The following is a 13,999-nucleotide window of genomic DNA, read 5'->3' as shown; positions in this document are numbered from 1 at the left end:
AATCTACTAAAATTTTAATAAATATTAGATTTGGAATCCATAATTTTAACAATATAATTAATTCATTGTAAAGTTGAATACATTAAATTTTAATCATGGATCCGCCTCTAACTGTAATATATGTTCTCTATTATACTTCATTGTAGTAGCCAAAAAAATCCAGAGCAAAAACGAGGTTGTTAAAGTAAGTTTTGACTATATATACATTACAATAACAATAACAATAACCCAATAAAATCCCACTAATTGGAAACTGTATATACATTAATGTCAATATTTGGGTTTAATGTTTTCTTTGTTTTTTCGCCTTCAACACAAAAGTAATGGTGGAAAGGAAAAAAAAAAAGGAAAAACTATAAGGACCTGTTTGGAAGGCCACCCTATAATTGGATTTGTGTGTAATTGAGTGTAATTACACGGTTTTGGCATATTTGTTTGACTAAGTAATAGTCAACATTTAATTGGATATAATTGAGGGGGCGTAGTTACACTCTACAATTTTCAAGGGGAAGCTGAGAATTGCTCACAATTATATTGTGCAATTACAAGGTTATTTTTTGAATCTCTTTTCTTTTCTTTTAAACTTACTTTTTTATTCTTTTTTTAAATAATTTTTTTTAACTTTTTAATTTCTTTTTTTAAAATAATTTTTTTTCACATTATTTTTTTCCTTCTTATTTCTCATTTCTGAACCTTTACTTCACGTGTTTCTACATAATTTCTCATATTTTATTTCTTTTGTTAATTATTTTTCTTTATTTTTTTATTGCACTTAGTAATGTTATTATTCTAATTTTACTAAAAAATTATACCTCGTAATCTTAGAAAGAATAAGTCATTCACAAACTTGACTTATAATGAGTAATGATGTCATTAGAGTTGAATTTCTTTATTAGATGGGGTTATATGCAAACTTAACTATGTTAAAATGATATATTACTTTTTAATATTTAGATAATATTCTATTTTTCAACATTCTTTTTTGTGATTCCATGTAGTTACTCATATTTTTTATATTTTTTTCATTTAGCATAATTGTGTTATAATATTCTAGTTTTGAAATTACTCCTCCTAATATTAAAAATAATGAATCATTAATAAACTTAGCATATAACGAGTGATGTCATTAAAGTAGAACTCATTGTTAAATGAGGTTATAGATTTATGTCTTCCTTTTCTTTTGAATTATATTTACTTAAATTATGTTGAAACTTATTTTATGTTATGTTATAATTTTGGATGAGAGTATTATGTTAATTTTTTTGGATTTTGAATTTATGTTATATTTTCGTTTCCATTTTATTTACTTTAGTAGTAGTCACTTATTAATTCAGATTGCATTTTATTCATTGTTCAGTTCGAATTGATAGATTATTTTTTCATAAAATATTTGAGTAATGTTATGGCATTATATTTATAAAAATTAATCACTTTATCAAGTATGCAGTACATGATGTTCTTACAAAATATGTACTTTTAGTTTTTACAATTGATTAAAGTAAAATATTATTAATTTGAAAAGTATATATCAATTGTTTTTACAATATTAGTTACAAATATACAATTAGTAATTAATATATTTTCAAGAAACAATATCTATCTTAAATGTCAAATTTAATATTATATATATATATATATATATATATATGTTAAATCTTAACTTTAAATTTTTGATAATTAATTTTATATTTAAAATTTAATCTAACTGTATAATTATACTTGTGCAACCACAATAGACTTATAATTACATCATGACAAACAAATAGGTTGTCGTAATTATACTACTATGTAATTATTAAGCTGTGTAATTTATCACTAGGGTGTATAATACACCAATTCTAATTACCTAGTTACTTTCCAAAGAGAACTCAAAGAAAAAGAGCATGTAAAATTTGTCAGTGCACCAAGTACATCATAGAGCTAATGCAAAGTGTGATATGATCAGAAAATGTAGAATATAAATGGGGCTGGTCCAATGCCTAGACAAAGTAACGTAAAAACAGCTTGCGCTCAGTTGTCATATTTATGGTCTTTCAATGATTTATATTGACAGACAATCTAGAACTCTGTCAAGTCTTACAAGTATTTAAATGAACAAACAAAAATACCATATAGTACAGTTAGAAACAAATTTGCAGTCCATATAAAATATTGTACTAGCATCTTAAACAAAAAATGTTGAATTACACGTAACTTTACTTTACATATGAGATCGCACTTGCTACTTACTAGTCACACTATATAGACACAATAAAATATAGATAGTTGGTAGTTGAACCACTTTAAAATAAATAATTTTATACTTTGTTAGGACCATAGCCACAAGAGAATAGTGTGTGCAAATAAATAGTTGAAAATATTTGGATACTACATATAAGGTGTAAGTATCTCTTAATAGGGTGATGCCTTTTGAGGAAAATTGTGCGTACTTGGCCCAAAGCGAATAATATCACACTATGTAAGAGTATCTTCGAACTGGTTTAGCCCAACAATTGGTATCAGAGCCAAGTTTAGCGGGACGAGCATGAGGATAGCGAGTGATGGCGTGGGTCTTGGTTTACTTTCCCTTACGAGCTTAGAGGTGCACACAGACAAAAAGAAGCTAGTTGCAGGCTTGAGACAATGTGGGTGACACACAGTAAATCTCGAAAATTGACCCATGGGCCGTGGTAACGAGCCACATGTAACTTTGACCCCACATTGATAGCTGAAAATGTGTATAAATCTATTAATGGAGTGAGGCATTTTGGAAAAAACTGTGCGGGCTTGACCCAAATTGGACAATATCACGAGTATCTTCGGGTTGGTTTAGCCCATCAGTACTCGATTCCACCGGAAATTATAAGCACCTTTATATTAGTACCAGTTGAATCCCATGGTATATTCTTTTTCAAAATTTCACATTTCTTCTTTGGGTTCGAGAGTGAAGGAAATGGTAAAGGTACCTTTTTCCTAACTGTTTTAACTACTTTTCAGTCCAGCAAATAACTCTTGACTTTTCAGTATAGCATTTGTAACCAAAGTCTAACTAAGATTTTCCAACACTTCATCTGTTTCCCATTTCTCTCTCAAAATGTCACTTTCTATGCATGATTTTATGAGAAAAATGCATAGATTGGTTGAGGGTAGAGAAGAAGAAGTAGTAACACACCAAATTAATGCAAAGTTGTTGGATGGACACATCTAACATTACTCACCTCACAAATTATATTCAGAAATCCTTTAATTAATTTTCACATTCTAGATTTCTCCTCAAAATTTGTAGCTGTGGATATAATTAATCAACATTTAGGTCCACAACAATGTGGAACTCTTCCTCAGAGAGAATTTTCTCAAGCACAACTGAAAATGGAGCTAACAAAGATGAAGAGGCTCTTGTGTTAGCTGCTTTGCAGAGATCTCCTACTTATATCCGAGCCCGAACATCGATCTTTCGAGACATTTCTGGAGAGGTTTCGTTGGTTCATGTTGGTAAAATGAAAGATCAACAACAGAAGCAAGTTTTCGATAACTTGATTAATGCCATTAATGAAGATACTGAGCTGTTCTTTAAAAGAGTTAAGCAAAGATTTGAGGCGTAAGTTCTTTTATTTATTTCAGTTGTCCCATAGATATTCATGTAGCCGACCCAACTTGTTTGGGATTGAGGTTGTTGCTAGATGTTTGGTTTGATATACTAAAAAATTACTAGCATACAATGTCTATTTTAAAGTATGTGCTTACTTTTATTTAAAAAGTCTTGTTTACTACTATTATTTTATGAGCGTTGTTTTTGTCTTTTTAGTTGTTTTAATCGGATCCAACTCCCTTTCATTTCCTAGTTTCTTCATTTCTCCAAGTTCCTATTTGGATTGGAGACACTTGTCGTGATTAAAAATTAATGAATGAGATTTAGTTGACTAAAATTATAAAGCTCTAAACGTGGTTAAAGTATTTAATTCCTTCTTTTTTCCATTCCCAAATATTTTTCCAACACTGACCTCCTTAACTTTAATTTTTTTGTAACTTAAATTGGTTTAAATAAAAAGAATTATAATAAGCCTGCACACGCAAAAAAGAACAAAAAATTAAAAAAAAAATATTAACTTTGTTGAAAAAATTCAAAGAAATATCCGGCTACTAGTCATGAAGGAACATGTCTCATTACTGTAAATTTTCTTAAAAAGATTCTTTAGATTTTCTTGTCAAGGAATTTCGGCAACTTAGATTTACTAGTTATGGATTTCTTCAATGTTTTCTTGGGTGTTGTAATTATAGGATTCAATTTGCTGCTATTAAATTTAAAACTTTTATTTTGGATTCTCAATCTCCTTTGGAATTTCTTTTTCTTTCTAATGCCAGTTGTATAAACTCATGGCTAAAAAGCTTTTTAAAATGTTTGGGAATGGAAAAAAGAAGGAACTAAATATTTTAACCATGGTTAGGGTTTTATTTTAGTAAGGAATTAAATATTGTCATGATTTAACTTAGAGAAATGGAGAGACAGAAAATAGAGGGGAGTTGGATCCATTTTAATCCAAAGTATTCATGTATTCCCATTTCCTGCATAACTTATGCGGGTATTAAGTGAAGGAAAAGAAGAGTAGCAACCAAACCTTGTTTTAACAATGTTGAATCTCCCTATTCCACCAACCAAAGATTAATTATCTATGATATTTTCTTGCTAAAAACTTGAAACATCTCAAAATGATTACCCCCAGCTATAGACAACATAATTCAATGATGGTCTCCAAATTTGAGTTGCATTAGGACATCAAAAAGGGCAGCCCAATCCACTAAGCTACCGCTATGCGTGGGGTCCGGGGAAGGGCCGGATTACAAGTTCTATTGTATGCGGTCATTTTTACAAGAGACTGTTTCTACAGTTTAACCCGTAACCTCCTGGTCACGTGGCAACAACTTTACCAGTTATGCCCCTTCAGTTTCTTTAGGACATCAAGAAGCTGAAAGAGCTAAGTGAAGTGTTAAGAGTCTTAAACCTGATAGTTGTGACTTGTGAATAATTCAAATTCCAATTAGTTGCCTATCTCTAACTATGGTTGGTCTCTGGAGTTTGACTTAGATTTTTTTTTTCATTAAAAGCAGATAAAAAAATGGAGAATTGCCATAAGAAGGATCAATACTGAAATCTGTACATGTTTTAGGATCAGCTGAAATTTGGATCTATTGGTTGAAGAAACATATATTAATCTTATAGCAAAAACATTTTCTATCTTCAACTTATAGCAAAAACATTTTAGAATAGCATGTCAAGTGAATATGTTTCATAGCATAGTGGTGTTTGGCATGGTTATCATGTCCAAATACGAGCTGTAAGATTATTGAATTTGCACTGCATATTCTCATCAAATAGTGATAACTATTCTCAGACTCTTTATTCAACTTGATTTATTTATCATCCATATAATCTTCAACATTATCTATTGTATCGTTTATATTCTAAAACCTATCGAACTAATCTAACTTTCAGGGTGAATTTGGAATTCCCAAAAGTTAAGGTTTGCTTTCAGCATCTTAAAGTTGATGCAAAGGTCCATGTAGGAGACAGAGCATTGCCAACAGTTCCAAACTTCATATTCAACATGACTGAGGTAAGTCTCATGTCTCTCCTAAATTACTATTTCAATGTCCCGAGTGTCTAACAATGTTTCTGTCATAAAAATGAGAACAGACTTTCTTGAGACAGCTGAGGATTTTCCCAAGTCGGAGAAAGAAATTATCTATCCTAAACAACATAAGTGGTTTTATAAGGCCTTCAAGGTAAAATTTGAGCTCCAATGAAGCGTGTATCATGTCGACGAGTTAAATTTCAAATATCCTGAGGTAGTCTTGTCTTCAGGTTGACTCTACTATTGGGTCCTCCAAGCTCTGGAAAAACAACATTGCTTTTGGCACTTGCTGGCCGCCTTGATAAAGATTTGAAGGTACATTCCTTAGAATTCATATGTTACTACAAAAATTACTGAAAAGTTCAAGTTTTGGTTCTAGATCACATTGCAGTTGTCTTTGTTTTTGAAAAGATTGTTATAGTTCCTCATTAATGCAGTTGACTTATTTTGAAGATGTCAGGAAAAGTTACCTACAATGGACATGATTTGAAGGAGTTTGTTCCTCAGAGGACTGCTGCATACATCAGCCAAAGGGATTCACATATTGCAGAAATGACAGTAAGGGAGACACTTGAGTTCTCTGGACGTTGCCAGGGTGTCGGTTTTAAGCGTGGTAATATTATCTAGACCTGCACTTTTTTACAATACTTTTTATAGTTGAATTTGATATAGTTATATTAAATCTGGGCAGATTTGCTTATGGAACTTCTAAGAAAAGAGAAAAATGCTGGAATAATTCCTGATCAAGATCTTGATATCTTTATTAAGGTAACGAGTAAAGCTTTTTCCAGGTTATCTATATAGACAAATATAGATATCTGAATATTGATGTAACTGTTTTCTCCTAGGCAGTAGCATTGGGAGAACAGACAAGTGTAGTCGTAGATTACATTCTACAGGTATTGTTTTTCTACATTCACTCCACATGCTGCATATGGAGCTATATTTTCCTCTATGTTTGTTTTACATGTTGAAATCACTGTTGTTTTATCTACTGGTACTATGATGCAATAGCATCATGTGCTAGATAAAAGATAGTAACAGCTTTATAAACCTCGTTGTACTTTGCGGACTATTGTTTGGACATTTCTTTTATATCTTCTGAAATATCTGCAAAGATTTTAGGATTGGATATTTGTGCGGATACATTAGTAGGAGATGAAATGCTCAAAGGGATCTCAGGTGGTCAAAAGAAGCGCCTTACTACTGGTACTTTCCTTCATTTCTGATACTAGTTGATGAAAAAGTGTTGCTTGGAATATTGAAGTTGTGAGACATGCATGCAGGTGAGTTGCTAATGGGTGCATCAAGGGTACTCTTAATGGATGAAATCTCAACCGGGCTAGATAGTTCAACTACCTATCAAATCGTCAAGTATTTAAAGCATACGACTCGCGCATTTGATGGGACTACCCTGGTTTCTTTATTGCAACCTGACCCTGAAACTTACTGTCTGTTTGATGATATAATTCTTTTAAGTGAGGGCCATATCGTATATCAGGGTCCCCGTGAAAGTGCACTTGGGTTCTTTGAATTTATGGGTTTCAAATGCCCCTCCAGGAAAAATGTTGCTGATTTTCTTCAAGAGGTAATTGTCAGTGTTCAAGCATTGAACTGATGCCATATTGATAGTACTCTTATTTGGTTTGTCATCTTGCTATCTTTTCACAGGTAACATCTGAAAAAGATCAAGGGCAGTATTGGTTTCCCAATAGCCAGTACAACTATGTGCCGGCGACAAAGTTTGTTGAACGCTTTCAATCCTTTCATGTTGGTAATGCATTGACACAGGAGCTAGATATCCCATTTGACAAACGTGACGATCACCCTGCAGCACTGTCCTCTAGTACTTACGGTGTGAAAAAATCCGAGCTTCTAAAGATCAGTTTTTCCTGGCAGATGTTATTGTTAAAAAGGAACTCAGTTGTGCTTGTATTCAAAATCACACAGGTCATAATTTTAGCAGTTTCATCATAATTTTAGATTCATTTTAGAGTTATACTATTAGTTGTTGAGATGGAAATATTGTTCTCAACTTTTGCAGCTCTTTTTGATTGTTTTGATAATGATGAGTGTGTTCTTCCGTTCAACAATGCATCACGATACACTTGAAGATGGAGCTGTTTATCTTGGTGCTCTCTACTTTGCAATTCTTATGGTTCTTTTCAATGGCTTCTTGGAGGTGCCTATGCTGATTGCCAAGCTTCCCGTTCTTTACAAGCAAAGAGATTTACACTTTTACCCCTGTTGGATATATACTCTTCCATCTTGGATTTTGAGTATTCCCACATCAATTTTAGAGTCCATTATTTGGGTTGCAGCTACATACTATGTGGTTGGCTTTGATCCTCAAATAACTAGGTATCGTTTTTTTTTTTGTCGATTTTTTCCTCTTGTTTTAGATTCTGTATTAACTTATCACCATGTTTGATAGAGTTAGGACAACTTATTTTATTTAATTGTTTCAGGTGCCTCCGTCAGTTTTTGTTGTATCTTTCATTGCATCAGATGTCAATAGGTCTCTTCCGCTTGATGGCAGCACTAGGCAGAAATATGATAGTTGCTAATACTTTTGGATCTTTTGCAATGTTGGTTGTCATGGCTCTCGGAGGATTTGTTCTTTCAAGAGGTCATTTACATACTCAATTTCGCTTAATCTATGATTTAGTTACTTCACCCCGAGAAAAAAAATGGCTTTAATTTTGATTAGTTTGTAGTTGAACTTTCGTATTGTTACAGATAGTATCCCAAGTTGGTGGATCTGGGGTTACTGGTTTTCGCCTTTGATGTATGCCCAGAATGCTGCTTCAGTAAATGAGTTCCGTGGCCATTCTTGGGATAAGGTAATTTGATATTGCAGTTTCTATTTGTGTCTGTTTCATATCCAATTACAGTCCAAAAATACACTTGAATATACCCAAACATAACGGGCCACCAACTTAGCAATGAAGAAATCAGGTGCAGTGTTCCATATGTGCAAGTATCTATACATTTATCCATCGTCCTAGTATTCTTTTTAGATCTTTCTGTTTGCCAGTCAAAAAGTCAATCTATAAGCCTGTCAACAAAGATCAGAAGGTTGTTCAAGTAAGCTGATCTGAATAAATGCAACTCAATGTTTATTCATGAAAACCAGATATTAGCATGTATTGCTCCTTTTTAGGAACTTAAATCTTCTTAACAAAAACAAATAGATCTCTTCACCTGGTGTCGAAGGCCTTCTAGTTAACCTGTATAATTCATTATCGCTAAGAAATGACTACTATAAAAGTGACACAGCACTCGGTTGATGCTTCACACAAAAATATGTTTGGACTACTATCGACAAATGTTTCTCATTTGGTAATCAGTACTACTGTTGGACATAGATTTACCTTTTCTTTCGAAATTGGCAGAGATTTGGGGACATGCCTCTGGGTCAGATGTTATTAAAGGTCCGCAGCTTGTTTCCAGAGGACTATTGGTATTGGATCGGTGTTGGTGCATTGATTGGTTATACAATATTGTTCAACATCCTCTTCACAATATTTCTGACTTACCTTAACCGTAAGTTCTCTTCAAAAATCCTCCATACGATCATCTTGCATAGCTATATTCTGGTTCTACAAGTCTTTTATCATGACGCGTTTAGAGAGAAACTCTAGCTGTCGCAAAGAATTGAGCAAATGAAAGATGTTTGAACGCTCTAGTATTACAAGTTGACATGTCTTGCTCTTAATGCAAACTGATGTACCTGTAATGTAAAGTGTAACTATAACCACACCGCTTTGCAAATGTGCGGAAGGAAACTTAACATGTTTTTACAACTTTCTGCAGCATTAGGGAGTCAGCAAGCAGTTGTCTCAAAGAGAAAGATCCAGAACAAGGACAAAGAACAAGAGAGTGAATATAACATTATTCCACTTGGAGAGTTTTTGAACCACACACACTCATTCACTGGTCTGTTAAAGCATTCTCAGTTTCAAAGTTTTCTTTTGTTTCAATGAAAAATTCATGATTTCTGGTCTCTCGGCAGGAAGGGAGCAGAAGAAACGAAGAGGCATGGTTCTTCCTTTTCGTCCACTTTCCATGTGTTTTAGAGACATTAGTTACTACGTTGACGTCCCCATGGTAAACAAACAGAAGTTTAATTCTAGTAGCAATTTAATGCAATTGTTCCATAACAAATCCCTAATCATTGTCTGAATTATTTCTTCAGGAACTTAAGCAACAAGGTCTAGCAGGAGATAAATTGCAGTTACTAGTCAATGTTACCGGTGCATTTAGGCCGGGTGTGCTTACTGCATTAGTTGGTGTCAGTGGTGCTGGTAAAACTACTCTAATGGATGTTTTAGCTGGTAGGAAAACTGGTGGACATATAGTAGGAAATATATATATTTCTGGGCACCCTAAAAAGCAAGAAACTTTTGCAAGGGTATCTGGATATTGTGAACAAAATGATGTTCATTCCCCCTGCTTAACTATCCACGAGTCACTTCTGTTTTCTGCTTGGCTCCGGTTATCTTCTCAGGTTGATCTGAGAACACAAAAGGTAATCGCCTATAGTTCTTTGAACTTAAAATCGTTTCACAATTTGTACATACAGAACCTGAGGAAGAACCAGTTTTGCAGGCTTTTGTTGAAGAGGTTGAGGAGCTAGTGGAACTAACTTCATTACGCCGAGCTTTGGTTGGCCTACCTGGGGTAGATGGATTGTCAACAGAGCAAAGGAAAAGGTTGACGATTGCAGTTGAGCTTGTAGCCAATCCTTCAATAGTATTTATGGATGAACCTACTTCAGGACTAGATGCCCGGTCTGCAGCCATTGTAATGAGAACAGTGAGAAACATTGTCGACACTGGAAGAACAATCGTCTGCACCATCCATCAGCCTAGTATAGATATCTTTGAATCATTTGACGAGGTTTTCATCTTAAATCTTGGTCAATGCACATCTAATCTTCAAGTTTACACTACTGTAGTTACAGCTCTAGCAGTTATACACCAACAAGCTTAAAGATATGATTAGTACCTTTAGCTTCTGAAAGTGAGGCATGATTTTACTTGGTATGCAGCTTTTGCTAATGAAAAGAGGTGGAGAGCTCATTTATGCTGGTCCACTGGGAAACAGATCATGCAAGCTTGTTCAGTATTTCGAGGTAATCCCTTAACTCATCAATTCAGAGCTTGCTATGCCTTAAAACTGCATAATATATAATCCAGTCCTAATTTTGCTAGGCAATTCAAGAAGTTCACAAAATTAAGTCTGGACAGAACCCTGCTGCTTGGGTTCTTGAAGTGACTTCTCCAGCGGAAGAAAATCGCCTCGGCATAGATTTTGCGGACGTTTATCGGAAATCAACATTATATAGGTATTTCTCTGTGTGTGTGTGTGTGTATGTGTGAGAGAGATTAAGAAATATCTGATTTTTGCTTTTTTTAATTAACTTTGTTTTGGTCAATTCAGGCAAAATGAGGAAATGGCTGAAAGTTTAAGCAAGCCAGAAGAAGATTCAGTTGAACTAAATTTCCCAAGCAAGTACTCTCAGTCCTTTTTCGGGCAGTTTCTTGCATGTCTTTGGAAGCAAAACCTGTCCTACTGGAGAAATCCGCAGTATACTGCTGTGCGCTTCTTCTACACGGTCATAATCTCATTGATGTTTGGAAGTATATGCTGGAAGTTTGGTTCTAAGAGGTCTGGTTTCTTTCTTGTAGTTGAAACCTTGTTTTTACCATTCAATATGATATAAATCTGTTCACTCATTTTGATCTTATGGCACATTTGTCACAAGACCGAAGTCACTCAAATGATTCCTCATAATCAGAAAACTGAATGCTGTCATACTGAAACTTTCTCCTTTTGTTTTCACAAAATTTTATTACCTGGAGTACCAGTTATTAAATGTTCTCACTGTTTCACATTATCTACCAACCTTTTCACCACAGGAGTACTCAGCAGGACATATTAAATGCTATGGGATCCATGTATGCAGCAGTTCTTTTTATTGGAATCACGAACGCGTCCTCTGTCCAACCTGTTGTATATGTTGAAAGATTCGTCTCATATCGAGAAAGAGCAGCAGGGATGTATTCAGCTCTACCCTTTGCATTTGCACAGGCATGTCATCTTGATATTCTTCATGTGCTTTTTTATATGACTCTGATGTAAGACTTGGTCCGCAAATGATGTGCGTGCCTTATCTAAATTGGACCTTACTGTTTTTGCAGGTCACAATTGAATTTCCATATGTTTTCATACAGACACTTATATATAGTACCATATTCTACTTCATGGCATCTTTCGAGTGGAACGTATGGAAGTTTGTTTGGTACATATACTTCATGTACTTCACACTTCTATACTTCACTTTCTTCGGAATGATGACAACTTCAGTCTCTCCAAACCATAACATTGCTGCAATTCTTGCTGCACCATTCTATATGATGTGGAATTTGTTCAGCGGCTTCATGATTTCTCGAATGGTAATATTTCTCTGACATGTTCTCTTCCATCTTGAACACAAATGTTTGTTAACAGTCCTCTTCATCATGTGATCATCGATGATGAATGAGAGGGCAGCCCAGTGCACTAAACTCCCGCTATGCGCGGGGTCCCCGGGAAGGACCGGACCACAAAGGTCTATTATACGCAGCCTTACCTTGCATTTTTGCAAGAGGCTGTTTCTACAGCTCGAACCCGTGACCTCCTGGTCACATAGCAACAACTTTACCAGTTACGCAAAGGCTCCCCTTCATCGATGAACGAGAAATTCACAAAATCATGGATTTGTTATATTCACTAACTTAGTTTTTTTCTCTTTTACAGAGAATCCCTATATGGTGGAGATGGTACTATTGGGCTAATCCAGTAGCATGGAGTTTATATGGACTTTTAACATCACAATATGGAGAAGTAAATGAACATCTTAAGCTTGCTGATGGTGTTCATACAGTACCAATAAAAAGGTTCATTAAAGAGCAGTTTGGATACAGACATGATTTCTTAGGCATTGCTGGTGTTGCAGTGGTTGGTTTCTGTATACTCTTTGCAGTAACCTTTGCTTTTGCAATCAAATGCTTCAACTTCCAGAGAAGATGAAGATAAGGGGCATACATGTAATTAACACTAAAGGTAATATGATTTCATCAAAAGAGTTTTGTGCTCTCAAATTCTTGTCCTGCCTTATGTGATGTTTCATACTCCTAGTGGCGTATATATAGGAGCGGTATCAATATTTGAACAAGTGAACAAATAAATAAATCACTATAATGACAAGCAATATCATTTTTTATATTTGTACCTAATATTTTACTTTGCTTATTATTTATACATACTACACATCTAGTAAAAATTCCCAACAAAGAGTTGTCTCGTGACACAACTTGAGGTACGTATATCCGCCCCTGCATATATTTCATATGTTTCAATCTAAATCATACATCATGTAATCTGAACGCCACTATGGATGATCCCTGCATACTGAAAGAAGACGAAAAAAGATAAAAGAAAAAAATGTTAAGTATTCACGTTAAGTGGAGTGTGACAATATTGCGTAAGATAGAGGCGAATCAAACATATAAGCAGTTTTGATGCACGTGCACTCACTGCCTTGAACTCATGGTTTGTGTGTATATAAGTATATGTGTGCGCAAAAGATTTAACGAAAATATTCAAAAAAAAAAAAAAGTGTGTATATATTAAGTGGTACGCCCACTTTAATTCTGAATTTGCTATTGGCTGAAAAATGCTAATTTTGGAATTATTAATTTAATAAAGAGCTAACATACATTGTATTTTGTTGCAGGGTTGTTATCTCAGTTTTGATTCATTGATCAGCTTAAAGAGAATAAGGATGCAACTACATCTACAATACACATATTTCTCATTAATTTCTGCGACATTCAATTTTATATAGATGGATCAAATTTCTGTACTACATATATGAATTTGTATATAATAAGAATTACATATTGTTTTTCATCTCTTCTACTTCTCTATTGACCACACAATTTTTTATTAGAGAGGTTACTGAAAATGAATTTGTTACAAAATGCCGGGATAAAGAAGCAGATTTGAATCCGCACAAGAACAACAACACTCGCAGTATATTCACCCGGGGAAGGTAATGTATATGCAGAATTTATTTCTACCTTATAGAGATAGAGATGATATTTCTGATCGACTCTCGGCTCAAGAAAAACAATTCTCGAACAACAACAAACTAACAAAGCAATAAGAAAATTCACACGTGTTATACAAGAAGGATGGTTAAATTATAGTCCCTCGTCTCCCCCCCCCCCCAATATATATATATATATATATATATATATATATATATATATATATATATATGACAAAATTTCATAATTATGCACTCCATAAGTTGACTTGCACTATTTTAGCCCAGTGAC

At 34.1% G+C, this 13,999-nt stretch overlaps 1 protein-coding gene across 1 annotated transcript; it reads left to right on the top strand.

Annotated features, from left to right (window-relative positions):
* Window positions 1-2,920: 2,920 nt before the first annotated feature.
* LOC104236457 (ABC transporter G family member 32-like) lies at window positions 2,921-13,568 on the top strand. The gene is made up of 25 exons (XM_009790380.2): window positions 2,921-3,577; window positions 5,471-5,591; window positions 5,672-5,760; window positions 5,840-5,924; window positions 6,063-6,222; window positions 6,301-6,377; window positions 6,458-6,508; window positions 6,728-6,818; window positions 6,896-7,197; window positions 7,281-7,559; window positions 7,654-7,970; window positions 8,078-8,238; window positions 8,349-8,452; window positions 9,005-9,155; window positions 9,426-9,548; window positions 9,625-9,719; window positions 9,808-10,140; window positions 10,221-10,511; window positions 10,663-10,746; window positions 10,826-10,959; window positions 11,055-11,282; window positions 11,534-11,705; window positions 11,816-12,070; window positions 12,414-12,719; window positions 13,393-13,568. Exons 1-24 carry the CDS (start codon window positions 3,303-3,305, stop codon window positions 12,684-12,686), a joined length of 4,251 nt encoding a protein of 1,416 aa, XP_009788682.1. The 5' UTR covers window positions 2,921-3,302; the 3' UTR covers window positions 12,687-12,719; window positions 13,393-13,568.
* The last annotated feature ends 431 nt before the right edge of the window (window positions 13,569-13,999 follow it).

This window comes from Nicotiana sylvestris, chromosome 6, assembly GCF_000393655.2.
Source record: "Nicotiana sylvestris chromosome 6, ASM39365v2, whole genome shotgun sequence".
NCBI lineage: Eukaryota > Viridiplantae > Streptophyta > Magnoliopsida > Solanales > Solanaceae > Nicotiana > Nicotiana sylvestris.
Note: the sequence above shows the minus strand (reverse complement) of the source record. Positions and strands in the feature narration are given on the sequence as shown.

Excerpts from the sequence above, each read along its gene's own strand:
- LOC104236457 (XM_009790380.2), top strand. The coding sequence starts at position 3,303 with ATGTGGAACTCTTCCTCAGAGAGAATTTTCTCAAGCACAACTGAAAAT. Across the intron at positions 6,509-6,727 it reads TCGTAGATTACATTCTACAG|ATTTTAGGATTGGATATTTG; the intron begins GTATTGTTTTTC and ends ATATCTGCAAAG. Across the intron at positions 11,706-11,815 it reads TACCCTTTGCATTTGCACAG|GTCACAATTGAATTTCCATA; the intron begins GCATGTCATCTT and ends CTGTTTTTGCAG.